This window comes from Staurois parvus, unplaced genomic scaffold (genome assembly GCF_062004578.1).
Source record: "Staurois parvus isolate SC_StPar_1 unplaced genomic scaffold, SC_StPar_1.0 ptg000272l, whole genome shotgun sequence".
Classification (NCBI taxonomy): domain Eukaryota; kingdom Metazoa; phylum Chordata; class Amphibia; order Anura; family Ranidae; genus Staurois; species Staurois parvus.
Window position 1 is genome coordinate 2,039,107 of NW_028318068.1, and position 16,719 is coordinate 2,055,825.

The 16,719-nt window shown below is 51.3% G+C and overlaps 1 protein-coding gene across 2 annotated transcripts in view; it reads left to right on the forward strand.

Moving 5' to 3' along the window:
• The first annotated feature begins 8,235 nt into the window (after positions 1 to 8,235).
• Positions 8,236 to 16,719, forward strand: part of MYO5B (myosin VB) — a 424,200-nt gene continuing 415,716 nt past the window's right edge. For both annotated transcript variants that reach the window (XM_089681603.1, XM_089681604.1), the window contains exon 1: positions 8,236 to 8,364. In XM_089681603.1, the coding sequence (XP_089537729.1) occupies positions 8,338 to 8,364 (27 nt within the window). In that variant the 5' untranslated portion in view covers positions 8,236 to 8,337. The remainder of the gene's footprint in view (positions 8,365 to 16,719) is intronic.

Genomic DNA, 16,719 nt, shown 5'->3' on the forward strand with positions numbered 1-16,719 from the left:
ATTACTTCAATGTCGGAAATCTTTTAGAATAAAACCTATTGAAATGGAAATACGCAGAGCACGCCGCCTGACTATACGCAGAGCACGCCGCCTGACTATACGCAGAGCACTCCACCTGACTATACGCAGCACACCGCCTGACTATACGCAGAGCACGCCGCCTGACTATACGCAGAGCACGCCGCCTGACTATACGCAGAGCACTCCGCCTGACTATACGCAGCACACCGCCTGACTATACGCAGCACACCGCCTGACTATACGCAGAGCACACCGCCTGACTATACGTAGAGCACTCCGCCTGACTATACACAGAGCACGCCGCCTGACTATACACAGCACCGCCTGACTATACACAGCACACCGCCTGACTATACGCAGAGCACGCCGCCTGACTATACGCAGAGCACGCCGCCTGACTATACGCAGAGCACTCCGCCTGACTATACACAGAGCACGCCGCCTGACTATACACAGCACCGCCTGACTATACACAGCACACCGCCTGACTATACGCAGAGCACGCCGCCTGACTATACACAGCACACCGCCTGACTATACGCAGAGCACGCTGCCTGACTATACACAGCACACCGCCTGACTATACGCAGAGCACGCCGCCTGACTATACGCAGAGCACGCCGCCTGACTATACGCAGAGCACGCCGCCTGACTATACGCAGAGCAATCCGCCTGACTATACGCAGAGCACTCCGCCTGACTATACGCAGAGCACTCCGCCTGACTATACGCAGCACACCGCCTGACTATACGCAGCACACCGCCTGACTATACGCAGAGCACACCGCCTGACTATACGCAGAGCACTCCGCCTGACTATACACAGAGCACGCCGCCTGACTATACACAGCACCGCCTGACTATACACAGCACACCGCCTGACTATACGCAGAGCACGCCGCCTGACTATACACAGCACACCGCCTGACTATACGCAGAGCACGCCGCCTGACTATACGCAGAGCACGCCACCTGACTATACGCAGAGCAATCCGCCTGACTATACGCAGAGCAATCCGCCTGACTATACGCAGAGCACACCGCCTGACTATACACAGAGCAATCCGCCTGACTATACGCAGAGCACGCCGCCTGACTATACGCAGAGCAATCCGCCTGACTATACGCAGAGCAATCCGCCTGACTATACGCAGAGCACACCGCCTGACTATACGCAGAGCAATCCGCCTGACTATACGCAGAGCACGCCGCCTGACTATACGCAGAGCACGCCGCCTGACTATACACAGCACCGCCTGACTATACACAGAGCACACCGCCTGACTATACGCAGAGCACTCCGCCTGACTATACGCAGAGCATTCCGCCTGACTATACGCAGAGCACACCGCCTGACTATACACAGCAAACCTCCTGACTATACACAGCACACCGCCTGACTATAAGCAGAGCACGGCGCCTGACTATACACAGAGCACTCCGCCTGACTATACACAGCACCGCCTGACTATACACAGCACCGCCTGACTATACACAGAGCACACCGCCTGACAATACACAGAGCACACCGCCTGACTATACGCAGAGCACTTCGCCTGACTATACACAGCACACCGCCTGACTATACGCAGAGCACACCGCCTGACTATACGCAGAGCACTCCGCCTGACTATACGCAGAGCATTCCGCCTGACTATACGCAGAGCACACCGCCTGACTATACACAGCAAACCTCCTGACTATACACAGCACACCGCCTGACTATACGCAGAGCACTCCGCCTGACTATACACAGAGCATGGCGCCTGACTATAAGCAGAGCACGGCGCCTGACTATACACAGAGCACTCCGCCTGACTATAAACAGCACCGCCTGACTATACACAGCACCGCCTGACTATACACAGAGCACACCGCCTGACAATACACAGAGCACACCGCCTGACTATACGCAGAGCACTTCGCCTGACTATACACAGCACACCACCTGACTATACACAGAGCACTCCGCCTGACTATACACAGCACACCGCCTGACTATACGCAGAGCACACCGCCTGACTATACGCAGAGCACTCCGCCTGACTATACACAGAGCACACCGCCTGACTATACGCAGCACACTGCCTGACTATACGCAGCACACCGCCTGACTATACGCAGAGCACACCGCCTGACTATACGCAGAGCACACCGCCTGACTATACGCAGAGCAATCCGCCTGACTATACGCAGAGCACACCGCCTGACTATACGCAGAGCAATCCGCCTGACTATACGCAGAGCACTCCGCCTGACTATACGCAGAGCACGCCGCCTGACTATACACAGAGCACACCGCCTGACTATACGCAGAGCACACCGCCTGACTATACGCAGAGCAATCCGCCTGACTATACGCAGAGCACACCGCCTGACTATACGCAGAGCAATCCGCCTGACTATACGCAGAGCACGCCGCCTGACTATACACAGAGCACACCGCCTGACTATACGCAGAGCACTCCACCTGACAATACACAGAGCACTCCACCTGACAATACACAGAGCACTCCACCTGACTATACACAGAGCACACCGCCTGACAATACGCAGAGCACGCCGCCTGACTATACGCAGAGCACGCCGCCTGACTATACGCAGAGCACGCTGCCTGACTATACGCAGAGCACGCCGCCTGACTGTACGTAGAGCACGCCGCCTGACTGTACGCAGAGCAATCCGCCTGACTGTACGCAGAGCAATCCGCCTGACTATACGCAGAGCACACCGCCTGACTATACGCAGAGCAATCCGCCTGACTATACGCAGAGCACGCCACCTGACTATACGCAGAGCACGCCGCCTGACTATACGCCGAGCACGCCGCCTGACTATACGCCGAGCACGCCGCCTGACTATACACAGCACCGCCTGACTATACGCAGAGCACGCCGCCTGACTATACGCAGAGCACACCGCCTGACTATACGCAGAGCACGCCGTCTGACTATACGCAGCACACCGCCTGACTATACGCAGAGCACGCCGTCTGACTATACGCAGAGCACGCCGCCTGACTATACGCAGCACGCCGCCTGACTATACGCAGAGCACGCTGCCTGACTATACGCAGAGCAATCCGCCTGACTATACGCAGAGCACACCGCCTGACTATACGCAGAGCACAGCGCCTGACTATACGCAGAGCACAGCGCCTGACTATACGCAGAGCACACCGCCTGACTATACGCAGAGCACACCGCCTGACTATACGCAGAGCAATCCGCCTGACTATACACAGAGCACACCGCCTGACTATACGCAGAGCACAGCGCCTGACTATACGCAGAGCACAGCGCCTGACTATACGCAGAGCACGCCGCCTGACTATACGCAGAGCACAGCACCTGACTATACACAGAGCACAGCGCCTGACTATACACAGAGCACTTCGCCTGACTATACACAGAGCACTTCGCCTGACTATACACAGAGCACTTCGCCTGACTATACACAGAGCACAGCACCTGACTATACACAGAGCACGCCGCCTGACTGTACACAGAGCACACCGCCTGACTATACACAGAGCACAGCCCCTGACTATACACAGAGCACAGCCCCTGACTATACACAGAGCACTCCGCCTGACTATACACAGAGCACACTGGTAATACTTGGATGATACATGACCTTAATGAGACACTAGATGGCACCACAAGCTGCAAAACTGCCAAAGGCATTCATCCATGTCTCTGTACATGTACCCGTGTATGTCATCCATGTCTCTGTACATGTACCCGTGTATGACATCCGTGTCTCTGTACAGGTACCCGTGTATGACATCCATGTCTCTGTACATGTACCCGTGTATAACATCCGTGTCTCTGTACAGGTACCCGTGTATGACATCCGTGTCTCTGTACATGTCCCCGTGTATGACATCCGTGTCTCTGTACATGTCCCCGTGTATGACATCCGTGTCTCTGTACATGTCCCCGTGTATAACATCCGTGTCTCTGTACATGTCCCCGTGTATGAAATCCGTGTCTCTGTACATGTTCCCGTGTATGACATCCGTGTCTCTGTACGGGTACCCGTGTATAAAATCCGTGTCTCTGTACATGTTCCCGTGTATGACATCCGTGTCTCTGCACAGGTACCCGTGTATAACATCCGTGTCTCTGTACATGTTCTCGTGTATGACATCCGTGTCTCTGTACGGGTACCTGTGTATGACATCCGTGTCTCTGTATAACATCCGTGTATGACATCCGTGTCTCTGTACGGGTACCCGTGTATGACATCCGTGTCTCTGTATAACATCCGTGTCTCTGTACATGTTCCCGTGTATGACATCCGTGTCTCTGCACAGGTACCCGTGTATGACATCCGTGTCTCTGTACATGTTCCCGTGTATGACATCCATGTCTCTGTACAGGTACCCGTGTATGACATCCGTGTCTCTGTACAGGTACCCGTGTATGACATCCGTGTCTCTGTATAACATCCGTGTCTCTGTACATGTCCCTGTGTATTACATCTGTGTCTCTGTACATGTACCTGTGTATTACATCCGTGTCTCTGTATATGTACCTGTGTATTACATCCGTGTCTCTGTACATGTACCTGTGTATTACATCCGTGTCTCTGTATATGTACCTGTGTATTACATCCGTGTCTCTGTATATGTACCCGTGTATTACATCCGTGTCTCTGTACATGTACCCGTGTATTACATCCGTGTCTCTGTACATGTACCCGTGTATAACATCCGTGTCTCTGTACAGGTACCCGTGTATTACATCCGTGTCTCTGTATATGTACCTGTGTATTACATCCGTGTCTCTGTACATGTACCTGTGTATTACATCCGTGTCTCTGTACATGTACCCGTGTATAACATCCGTGTCTCTGTACATGTACCCGTGTATAACATCCGTGTCTCTGTACAGGTACCTGTGTATAAAGTGCATTTCTATAGCCTCAAACATCCCCATGAAGCAGGCCGAGCACTGATTGGGATACATTGGAGTGTCAGATGGTCAGAGCAGTGCCGGATCTATAAGGGGGGAGGGGTAAAATGCTCCGCCCCCCTTACACACAATATAATAATTAAAAATTAAATTACTTTATTCAAATTTATAATGAGAAGCAAAATCTGTCCTGAGAACCTCTGTGTATGGGGGCGGGGCCTGCACCTGAGATCCTCTGTGTGTGGGGGGGCGGGGCCTGCACCTGAGATCCTCTGTGTGTGGGGGGCGGGGTCTGCACCTGAGATCCTCTGTGTGTGGGGGGCGGGGCCTGCACCTGAGATCCTCTGTGTGGGGGGGGGCGGGGTCTGCACCTGAGATCCTCTGTGTGTGGGGGGGCGGGGCCTGCACCTGAGATCCTCTGTGTGTGGGGGGGCGGGGCCTGCACCTGAGATCCTCTGTGTGTGGGGGGCGGGGTCTGCACCTGAGATCCTCTGTGTGTAGGGGGGCGGGGCCTGCACCTGAGATCCTCTGTGTGTGGGGGGCGGGGTCTGCACCTGAGATCCTCTGTGTGTGGGGGGCGGGGCCTGCACCTGAGATCCTCTGTGTGTGGGGGGCGGGGTCTGCACCTGAGATCCTCTGTGTGTGGGGGGGCGGGGCCTGCACCTGAGATCCTCTGTGTGTGGGGGGGCGGGGCCTGCACCTGAGATCCTCTGTGTGTGGGGGGCGGGGTCTGCACCTGAGATCCTCTGTGTGTAGGGGGGCGGGGCCTGCACCTGAGATCCTCTGTGTGTGGGGGCGGGGTCTGCACCTGAGATCCTCTGTGTGTGGGGGCGGGGCCTGCACCTGAGATCCTCTGTGTGTGGGGGCGGGGTCTGCACCTGAGATCCTCTGTGTGTGGGGGCGGGGTCTGCACCTGAGATCCTCTGTGTGTGGGGGCGGGGCCTGCACCTGAGATCCTCTGTGTGTGGGGGAGAGGCCTGCACCTGAGATCCTCTGTGTATGGGGGCGGGGCCTGCACCTGAGATCCTCTGTGTGGGGGGGGCCTGCACCTGAGATCCTGCGTATGGGGGCGGGGCCTGCACCTGAGATCCTCTGTGTGTGGGGGCGGGGCCTGCACCTGAGATCCTCTGTGTGTGGGGGCGGGGTCTGCACCTGAGATCCTCTGTGTGTGGGGGGGCGGGGTCTGCACCTGAGATCCTCTGTGTGTGTGGGGCGGGGTCTGCATCTGAGATCCTCTGTGTGTGTGGGGCGGGGTCTGCACCTGAGATCCTCTGTGTGTGGGGGCGGGGTCTGCACCTGAGATCCTCGGTGTGTGTGGGGCGGGGTCTGCACCTGAGATCCTCTGTGTGTGGGGGGGCGGGGTCTGCACCTGAGATCCTCTGTGTGTGGGGGCGGGGTCTGCACCTGAGATCCTCTGTGTGTGGGGGTGGGGTCTGCACCTGAGATCCTTGGTGTGTGGGGGCGGGGCCTGCACCTGAGATCCTCTGTGTGTGGGGGCGGGGTCTGCACCTGAGATCCTCTGTGTGTGGGGGCGGGGCCTGCACCTGAGATCCTCTGTGTGTGGGGGCGGGGTCTGCACCTGAGATCCTCTGTGTGTGGGGGCGGGGTCTGCACCTGAGATCCTCTGTGTGTGGGGGCGGGGCCTGCACCTGAGATCCTCTGTGTGTGGGGGAGAGGCCTGCACCTGAGATCCTCTGTGTATGGGGGCGGGGCCTGCACCTGAGATCCTCTGTGTGGGGGGGGCCTGCACCTGAGATCCTGCGTATGGGGGCGGGGCCTGCACCTGAGATCCTCTGTGTGTGGGGGCGGGGCCTGCACCTGAGATCCTCTGTGTGTGGGGGCGGGGTCTGCACCTGAGATCCTCTGTGTGTGGGGGGGCGGGGTCTGCACCTGAGATCCTCTGTGTGTGTGGGGCGGGGTCTGCATCTGAGATCCTCTGTGTGTGTGGGGCGGGGTCTGCACCTGAGATCCTCTGTGTGTGGGGGCGGGGTCTGCACCTGAGATCCTCGGTGTGTGTGGGGCGGGGTCTGCACCTGAGATCCTCTGTGTGTGGGGGGGCGGGGTCTGCACCTGAGATCCTCTGTGTGTGGGGGGCGGGGTCTGCACCTGAGATCCTCTGTGTGTGGGGGTGGGGTCTGCACCTGAGATCCTTGGTGTGTGTGGGGCGGGGTCTGCACCTGAGATCCTCTGTGTGTGGGGGCGGGGTCTGCACCTGAGATCCTCTGTGTGTGGGGGGCGGGGTCTGCACCTGAGAGATGCAAATATATGTTCTTCCAGGTCCAGTCCTTAGTCCAGGTCCCAGTGCTAAGTCCAGGTCCAGTTCTCAGTCCAGTTCTTAGTCCAGGTCCAGTTCTCAGGTCATGTTGCTGCAGGACTCGCTATTCAATCCATGTCTTGGTGCTTAATATAGATTTCAGTCCAGGTCCGCAGCCCTTAGTCCAGTCTCAGCGTTCAGTTCAGGTCCTGTCTCTCACTCTCAGTCCCAGTGCACAGTCCAGGTCCCGGCGCTCAGTCCAGGTCCCGGAGCTCAGTCCAGGTCACAGCGTTCAGTAAAGGCGCTCAGTCCATGTCTAGGCATTCAGTCCATGTCCAGGCTCTCAGTCCAGGTCCAGGCTCTCAGTCCAGGTCCAGGCTCTCAGTCCAGGTCCCGGCGCTCAGTCCAGGTCCCGGCGCTCAGTCCAGGTCCCGGCGTTCAGTAAAGGCGCTCAGTCCACGTCCCGGCGCTCAGTCCACGTCCCGGCGCTCAGTCCACGTCCCGGCGTTCAGTCCACGTCCCGGCGCTCAGTCCAGGTCACGGCGCTCAGTCCATGTCCTGCTCCTCAAGCTAAAGTTAAAGAGTTTATCATTTGTGTGACCCGCGGAGATCCTGTCACCAGAACAGACAGAGGGGAAATCTTCCAATGGGGACACTAGTTGCGGGATTCCTTCACTTTGGAGGGATTTCCTCTAACTTCCTGTTTGGCTATGAGGACAGGAAGTGAAGGGAAATCTCCCCAATGGAGACACAGATGGAAGAATATCTGACGGGATATCCCCTCCATTACTCCATCCGAAATGGAAAAAAAAAAGTTTTGCCTTTAGTTGCCTCATCGCCTCCAATATAAAGGAAATCTCGCTGATTGGCTGATCCCCAGTGGAGGGGAAAGTTATGTTGTATTAGAAATTATTCCGATATGTCAGGAGGATGGCGGCGACCGGTCCGCTTCACACAGCCCGGGGTGTGGACCTGGCCCCGCCCCCTCATCGCACTGTAGAGCCCGGAGTGTATCAGTCAGCGGGTGTCCCCGCCCATGTCCCGCCCCCTGTACCTGTGCGGTGGGCGGAGTGTGTTCCCGGGATCCCGGGCGGTACAGGCGGAGATCTGCGGGCTGTATGGGGAGATCGGGGGATCGGGACCATGTCGGTGTATGAGCTCTACTCCCGGGTGAGTGTCCTGTCTCCATCACCGCCGATCACAACTTTTATCACCCGGATTGTTGGACAGCCCCGTCCGTGACCGACACACTGCGGGCCGCCTGGACTCCGGACTGGGGGCACTGGAATCCGGACTGGGGGCACTGGGATCCGGACTGGGGGCACTGGGATCCGGACTGGGGGCACTGGAATCTAGACTGGGGGCACTGGGATCCGGACTGGGGGCACTGGGATCCGGACTGGGGGCACTGGAATCTAGACTGGGGGCAATGGGATCTGGACTGGGGGCACTGAGATCTGGACTGGGGGCACTGGGACCTAGACTGGAGGCACTGTGACCTAGACTGGGGGCACTGTAATCTGGACTGGGGGCACTGGGACCTAGACTGGAGGCACTGGGACCTAGACTGGGGGCACTGTAATCTGGACTGAGGGCACTGGGATCTAGACTGGGGGCACTGGAATCTGGACTGGGGGCACTGAGATCTGGACTGGGGACACTGTGAGCTAGATTGGGGGCACTGGGACCTAGACTGGAGGCACTGGTGGGAGTTACTGGGGGCACTGGGAGCTGGATTAGGGACACTAATAAGCATACTGGTGATTTCTGGAGATATTGAGATCTATACTGGGGCAACTGGGAACTATACTGAGGACAATGAAATTTGCACTGGTGTCTGCTGGGGACACTGGACAGGATTGATCTCGTTACTGGTCATTACTGGGGACACTGGACAGGACTGATCTCGTTACTGGTCATTACTGGGGACACTGGACAGGACTGATCTCCTTACTGGTCATTACTGGGGACAACGGAAAGGACTAATATCTATACTGGTCATTGCTGGGAACACTGGACAGGACTGATCTCCATACTGGTCAGTACTGGGACACTAGACAGGACTGATTTCTATATTGGTCTTAATGGGGACACTGGACAGGACTGATGTCTATACTGGTTTTGCTGAGGACACTGGGCAAGGTGGATGCCTATATTGGTCTGTACTGGGGACACTGGGCAAGGTGGATGCCTATACTGGTCAGTACTGGGGACACTGTGCAAGGTGGATGCCTATACTGGTCAGTACTGGGGACACTGGGCAAGGTGGATGTCTATACTGGTCAGTACTGGGGACACTGGGCAAGGTGGATGCCTATACTGGTCAGTACTGGGGACACTGTGCAAGGTGGATGCCTATACTGGTCAGTACTGGGGACACTGGGCAAGGTGGATGCCTATACTGGTCAGTACTGGGGACACTGGGCAAGGTGGATGTCTATACTGGTCAGTACTGGGGACACTGGGCAAGGTGGATGCCTATACTGGTCAGTACTGGGGACACTGGGCAAGGTGGATGCCTATACTTGTCAGTACTGGGGACACTGGGCAAGGTGGATGTCTATACTGGTCAGTACTGGGGAAACTGGGCAAGGTGGATGCCTATACTGGTCAGTACTGGGGACACTGGGCAAGGTGGATGCCTATACTGGTCAGTACTGGGGACACTGGGCAAGGTGGATGCCTATACTGGTCAGTACTGGGGACACTGGGCAAGGTGGATGCCTATACTGGTCAGTACTGGGGACACTGGGCAAGGTGGATGTCTATACTGGTCAGTACTGGGGAAACTGGGCAAGGTGGATGCCTATACTGGTCAGTACTGGGGACACTGGGCAAGGTGGATGTCTATACTGGTCAGTACTGGGGACACTGGGCAAGGTGGATGCCTATACTGGTCAGTACTAGGGACACTGGGCAAGGTGGATGCCTATACTGGTCAGTACTGGGGACACTGTGCAAGGTGGATGTCTATACTGGTCAGTACTGGGGACAACTGTCCAGGGTCTCAGTTGGTGACAGTCGGGGTAGTGCAGTGATTAGCAGACACCCTGGATTCCTGATCAATGTCAGAGGATTTTGTTGTCACCCTGGTGGCCCCTCCTCCCGGTGGTATAGAAGCGGTGACACCGGTGTCATGGTTGATGTCATTCAGGAAGTAGCTTGCCTTGATTTGAATATGTCCCTTGTTACCGGCCGGCTGCCAGCCCCAGGCTGCTTTATCATTGATCAGATTGTCACAGACAGGAATTAAAGAGAACCGGTCACATGTGTCCTCGGTCTGAGTATGCGATGATCGCGGTTGTCATTATGGCGGATCTCTGTTTGCAGTGTGTAGGTGTCCCGGCTCGGTATTATACGGCCTCCTTTATTGGAGTGTTTATGGTACAATATGTGTAGAAGGGAATGAAGGCGGACTCGTCCCTCCACATGTAATGTGTCATCTCCTCTTTATTGCCGCCTCTCGTAGAATCATCAGGACTTTAGACTGCTGGTAATAATGCGCTCCGCCGTACGCTGGGCTCCTGCACTGGGCACGATGCATCAGATTCCTATTCCTCTCTGCAGCTATTTAGATTAAAGTGTATGCATCGCCAGATCTCTATATTGTTAGTTTTGGATGGAGCAGGGAAGGGTTAAATCCATCAAACGCCATCTGTGTACTGTTGGGGAAAGTTCTCTTCACTTCCTGTTCCAGAGACTCAACAGAAAGTGAGGGGAAATATCCAAATTCAGAAGGATTCCCCTCTTAGTTGTCCCAGGAACAGGTGTCCCCATTACCCTTTGTTCTGGTGACAACTCTGACATTTTGGATTTCCCTTCTCTTATCACCTTGTCTTTTGGAGATGATGGTCGCCAGGACAGAGTGGTGAATCTCTCCAATGGGGACACAGCAAGAAAAACCTAAGCGAGGGTCTAAACCAGTGGTCTCCATACTACGGTCCAGGGGCCAGATGTGGCCCTTTGCTTGCCTTTCTCAGGCCGTTGGAGCACTATTCCTTCTAATGACACCAACAATGGGGTATAATTATTGTTACTGATGCCAACAATAGGGCACTATTCTTCCCACTGATACCAATGATGGGGCACTATTCCTACAACTGACACCAATGATGGGGCACTATTCCTCCCACTGATACCAATGATGGGGCACTATTCCTCCCACTGATACCAATGATGGGGCACTATTCCTACAACTGACACCAATGATGGGGCACTATTCCTCCCACTGATACCAATGATGGGGCACTATTCCTACAACTGACACCAATGATGGGGCACTATTCCTCCCACTGATACCAATGATGGAGCACTATTCCTCCCACTGATACCAATGATGGGGCTCTATTCCTCCCACTAACATCAATGACGGGGCACTATTCTTCCCACTGACACCAATGATGGGGCACTATTCCTACAACTGACACCAATGATGGGGCACTATTCCTCCCACTGATACCAATGATGGGGCACTACTCCTCCCACTGATACCAATGATGGGGCACTATTCCTACAACTGACACCAATGATGGGGCACTATTCCTCCCACTGATACCAATGATGGGGCACTATTCCTACAACTGACACCAATGATGGGGCACTATTCCTCCCACTGATACCAATGATGGGGCACTATTTCTCCCACTAACATCAATGACGGGGCACTATTCCTCCCACTGACACCAATGACGGGGCACTATTCCTCCCACTGATACCAATAATGGGGCACTATTCCTACAACTGACACCAATGATGGGGCACTATTCCTACAACTGACACCAATGATGGGGCACTATTCCGTCCACTGACACCAATGATGGGGCACTACCTGTTCTACCACGAGCCCCTCCCTCTTAGATTGTAAGCTCCCAGGATCAGGGCCCTCCTATCCCTCTTGTATTGAACTGTATTGTTGCTGTATTGTCTCCCGTTATATTGTAAAGCGCTGAGCAAACTGTTGGCGCTATATAAATCCTGTATAATAATAATAATAATTCCTACCACTGACACCAATGTTATGTAACTATTCTTCTCACTGGCACCAATGACGGGGCACTACTCCTTTCCCTGATCCCAATGATGGGGCACTATTTTCTCCCCTACTACCAACAATAGATCACTATTCCTCCCATTAATACCAATGATGAGGCATTATTTATTCCCATTGACACTGGGGAATTTTCTACTCCCACTGGCCATAGTTTTAAATTGTGGATAGACTAGAGTAAGGAAGGGTTATATAATTACATAGTTACATAGTTAGTCTGGCTGATAAAAAGACATAAGTCCATACAGTTCAACCATTAAAACAAAGAAACATTTATAATCCTACACCCACAGTTAATTCAGAGGAAGGAAAAAAACCCAGCAAAGCATGATGCAATTTGCTCCTGCAGGAGAAAAACATTCCTTCCTGATCCCCCGAGAGGCAATCAGATATTCCCTGGATCAACGTTACCTATAAATGTTATATCCAGTTATATTCTGTGTATCCAAGAAACAATCCAGGACTTTCCTACAGCAATCCACTGAGCTGGCCAGAACCAACTCTTGAGGGAGTCTATTCCACATTTCCAAAGCTCTCACTGTGAAGAAACCTTTCTGTGTTTGGAGATTACATTTCTTTTCTTCCAGACGTAAAGAGTGCCCCCTTGTCCTCTGTGATGACCTCAGGGGGAATAACTACACCGAGTTCACTATATGAACCACTGATGTATTTATACATGGAGATCATATCCCCCCTTATGTATTTATACATGGAGATCATATCCCCCCTTATGTATTATACATGGAGATCATATCCCCTTATGTATTATACATGGAGATCATATCCCCCCTTATGTATTATACATGGAGATCATATCCCCCCTTATGTATTATACATGGTGATCATATCCCCCCTTATGTATTATACATGGAGATCATATCCCCCCTTATGTATTATACATGGTGATCATATCCCCCCTTATGTATTATACATGGTGATCATATCCCCCCTTATGTATTATACATGGAGATCATATCCCCCCTTATGTATTATACATGGAGATCATATCCCCCCTTATGTATTATACATGGAGATCATATCCCCCCTTATGTATTATACATGGAGATCATATCCCCCCTTATGTATTATACATGGTGATCATATCCCCCCTTATGTATTATACATGGTGATCATATCCCCCCTTATGTATTATACATGGTGATCATATCCCCCTTATGTATTATACATGGAGATCATGTCCCCCCTTATGTATTATACATGGGGATCATATCCCCCTTATATATTATACATGGGGATCATATCCCCCTTATATATTATACATGGAGATCATATCCCCCTTATGTATTATACATGGAGATCATATCCCCCCTTATATATTATACATGGTGATCATATCCCCCCTTATGTATTATACATGGTGATCATATCCCCCCTTATGTATTATACATGGAGATCATATCCCCCCTTATATATTATACATGGTGATCATATCCCCCCTTATGTATTATACATGGTGATCATATCCCCCTTATGTATTATACATGGAGATCATATCCCCCCTTATGTATTATACATGGAGATCATATCCCCCCTTATGTATTATTAAAAATGGAGATCATATCCCCCCTTATGTATTATACATGGTGATCATATCCCCCTTATGTATTATACATGGAGATCATATCCCCCCTTATGTATTATACATGGTGATCATATCCCCCCCTTATGTATTATACATGGTGATCATATCCCCCCTTATGTATTATACATGGAGATCATATCCCCCCTTATGTATTATACATGGAGATCATATCCCCCCTTATGTATTATTAAAAATGGAGATCATATCCCCCCTTATGTATTATACATGGTGATCATATCCCCCCTTATGTATTATACATGGTGATCATATCTCCCTTAATCTCCTCTTCTCAAGAGAGAATACATTCAGTTCCTCTAATCTTTCCTCATAGCTGATCTCCTCCATGCCTCTTATCAGTTTGGTTGCCCTTCTCTGTACTTCCTCCAGTTCCCCAATGTTCTTTTTGTGAATTGGTGCCCAAAACTGAGCTGCATATTCCAGATGAGGTATTACTAATGATTTGTACCGGGGGAAATGATATCTGTCTCTGGAGTCTATACCTCTTTAATACAAGAGAGTATTTTGCTCACTTTAGAACCCGCAGCTTGGCATTGCATGCCATTATTATGACCCCTGTCAGGTTTTTTTTTTTACCCTCCATGCCCCATTGGAGAGAGTCCCTTCACTTCCCATCACATAGCCAAAACAGGAAGCAAGAGGAAATCCCTGCAAAGTGAATTATTTTTGCAGTCAATGACCCCCGTTGGGTGGATTTACCTCTCTTCCACTTCTTGTGACAACAGAACATAAAAATGGGGAGGAGTCATCACAGGGACATTGAGACATGGAGATAAAAATATAACTAAAGACAAATTGTTTCTTTTAATTTTTGGAAATAGTGAAAACCCCTGTCAGACTCCCCCCCCCCCCCCCCCATCTATGCCACTTTTCCTTCACTTCCTCTTCTGTAGACCTAATGGGAAGTGGATGAAAATCTCTCCAAAGTGAAGGAATAAGTGTCCCCATGGGAAGATTTGCCCCACTATTCCTGCTCTGGGGACTCTTTTATCCCCAATGACAATGGTCAGAGGTTCTGTTCTTTTTTTTTTTTGTTTGTTTAAAAAAAAAAAAGAAAAGTGTTGTGTTGCAGGCATTGTCTCCTGATTGGAGAGATTTTCCTCCCAGTCTTAACAAAAGGAAGTGAAGGAAAATCCCTGCAATAGGGACACAGACAGCAGTAAAAATCTGACATATGTTTTTTCTCCTTCCTGCTGACCTGAAAAACAAAAGCAAAAAACCAATACTAAAAGAACCCAAATAAAATAAATACATAATAATAAGTAAATAAATTAATAATTATATATATATATATATATATTTTTTTTTTTATACTTTTTTTTTTTTGTCTAGGAGTAGGCTTTAAAATAAACGTCATTAGTGTAAACGTGTTACCTAAATATAAAAGTGTATAAAATATGTGTAGCTTCCTCTAATAAAGACCGCTCTCTCCTTGCGCAGGGTGATTGGTCTTGTCTCCGCCCCCTTCTTTAGGAGCTTGTAGTGGGTTGAGCCTGCTGGGCCCCTCCCACAGCTCTGTACAAGCTGTGCACAGCTCAGTGATGATTTCACTGATCCTTTTACAAAGTAATAGCTGGGTTTGCAAAGGAATTTGATGCGCACAAAGTGGCTTTTGAGGAATATATGTCAATTAAAGTGTTTGTGCCCGGAGTTCAGCCTTAACCCCCCTGGCAGTATTCCCGAGTGTAGCTCGGGGTAAAGTTTCAGCACCACAAGCAGTAACCCCGAGCTACACTTGGGAATACACTGCAGCATTGCTCCGGGATCTCTTCTGCACTTACTTTGTCCTGCTCTCCCGCGATGTGCCCCCTGCAGCGTCCCCGGCCATGTCCTCCGGCCAATGCCGGCATCTGTCTTCCGGGTTCCGTTCCCTGCGACGTCGGGACGTACGGGGGATGAAACTGGCGGGAAATTTGAAAATTGTAAAAGTGACATTCACTAAATACACTAAAATCACATAGTATAACATTCCTGTATCAAACCATTTCACATACATTTTGTCCCGAGTGCTTTGTCCTGTCCCCTGTCTGCATTTTTACTGTTCTTTCTGCCTGGAAACTTAGAAAAGTCCATGGCGTCCAAAAAGCGTCCCTTTAGGTCAAAAGCGGTTTTAGACCGGCTAGAGAACAGCGATAGTAAATCGAAACCACTTGTAGAATGGAGTGATAATGATTTGTGGGGGAAATTCATCATCAGACACTGACAACGATTCTGCGACTTTGCTCAGCGATGTGCGAACTTGGCGCTATATTTCAAATTTCAGTGTTTTTGGTTTGATTATATTATTGAATTACATGTATTATTATTATATTATTATTTTTATGATTATTTATTATATTATAATTTTTGATTTCGTGTTTCAAGTTTTATCATACCCGGGATGTTCACTAGACTCTTGTTCGGACAGATTTCAGTGAGTTATTCCTAAGAATTACAGGCCTACAATAAAGCCGACTTCTCCTCTCCCTCCTGCCAGCATTCAGCGGCTGCAGGGGAAAATGTTCAGTATGCTATTCAAATAAGAAATGGGAAATTCTGAACCGTTTCATTTCATTGCGGGCCGCGAATGGTCACTAAATCACTCAAGTGACCCCCACTCTTCAAAAGGTTGAGCACCCCTGCTGTAGGTCAGGGCTTGACAAATGTGCTTTGAATCTCTGGGAACCAGCTTTTTTTTTAGCGTAGCCTGTGTTGTCAGCGCCTGGGATGTCGAATGACGCAATTTCCCACGCGACAATCATGGCAAAATTGCACCTCGGTTGTGTCAAGTTATGGCACCTGAATCTGCGTTTTACGATCACAGCAATTCTGCAGAAATCCCGAAGTGCTCAGGTGCGAATGGAGCCGCCATCTTTTA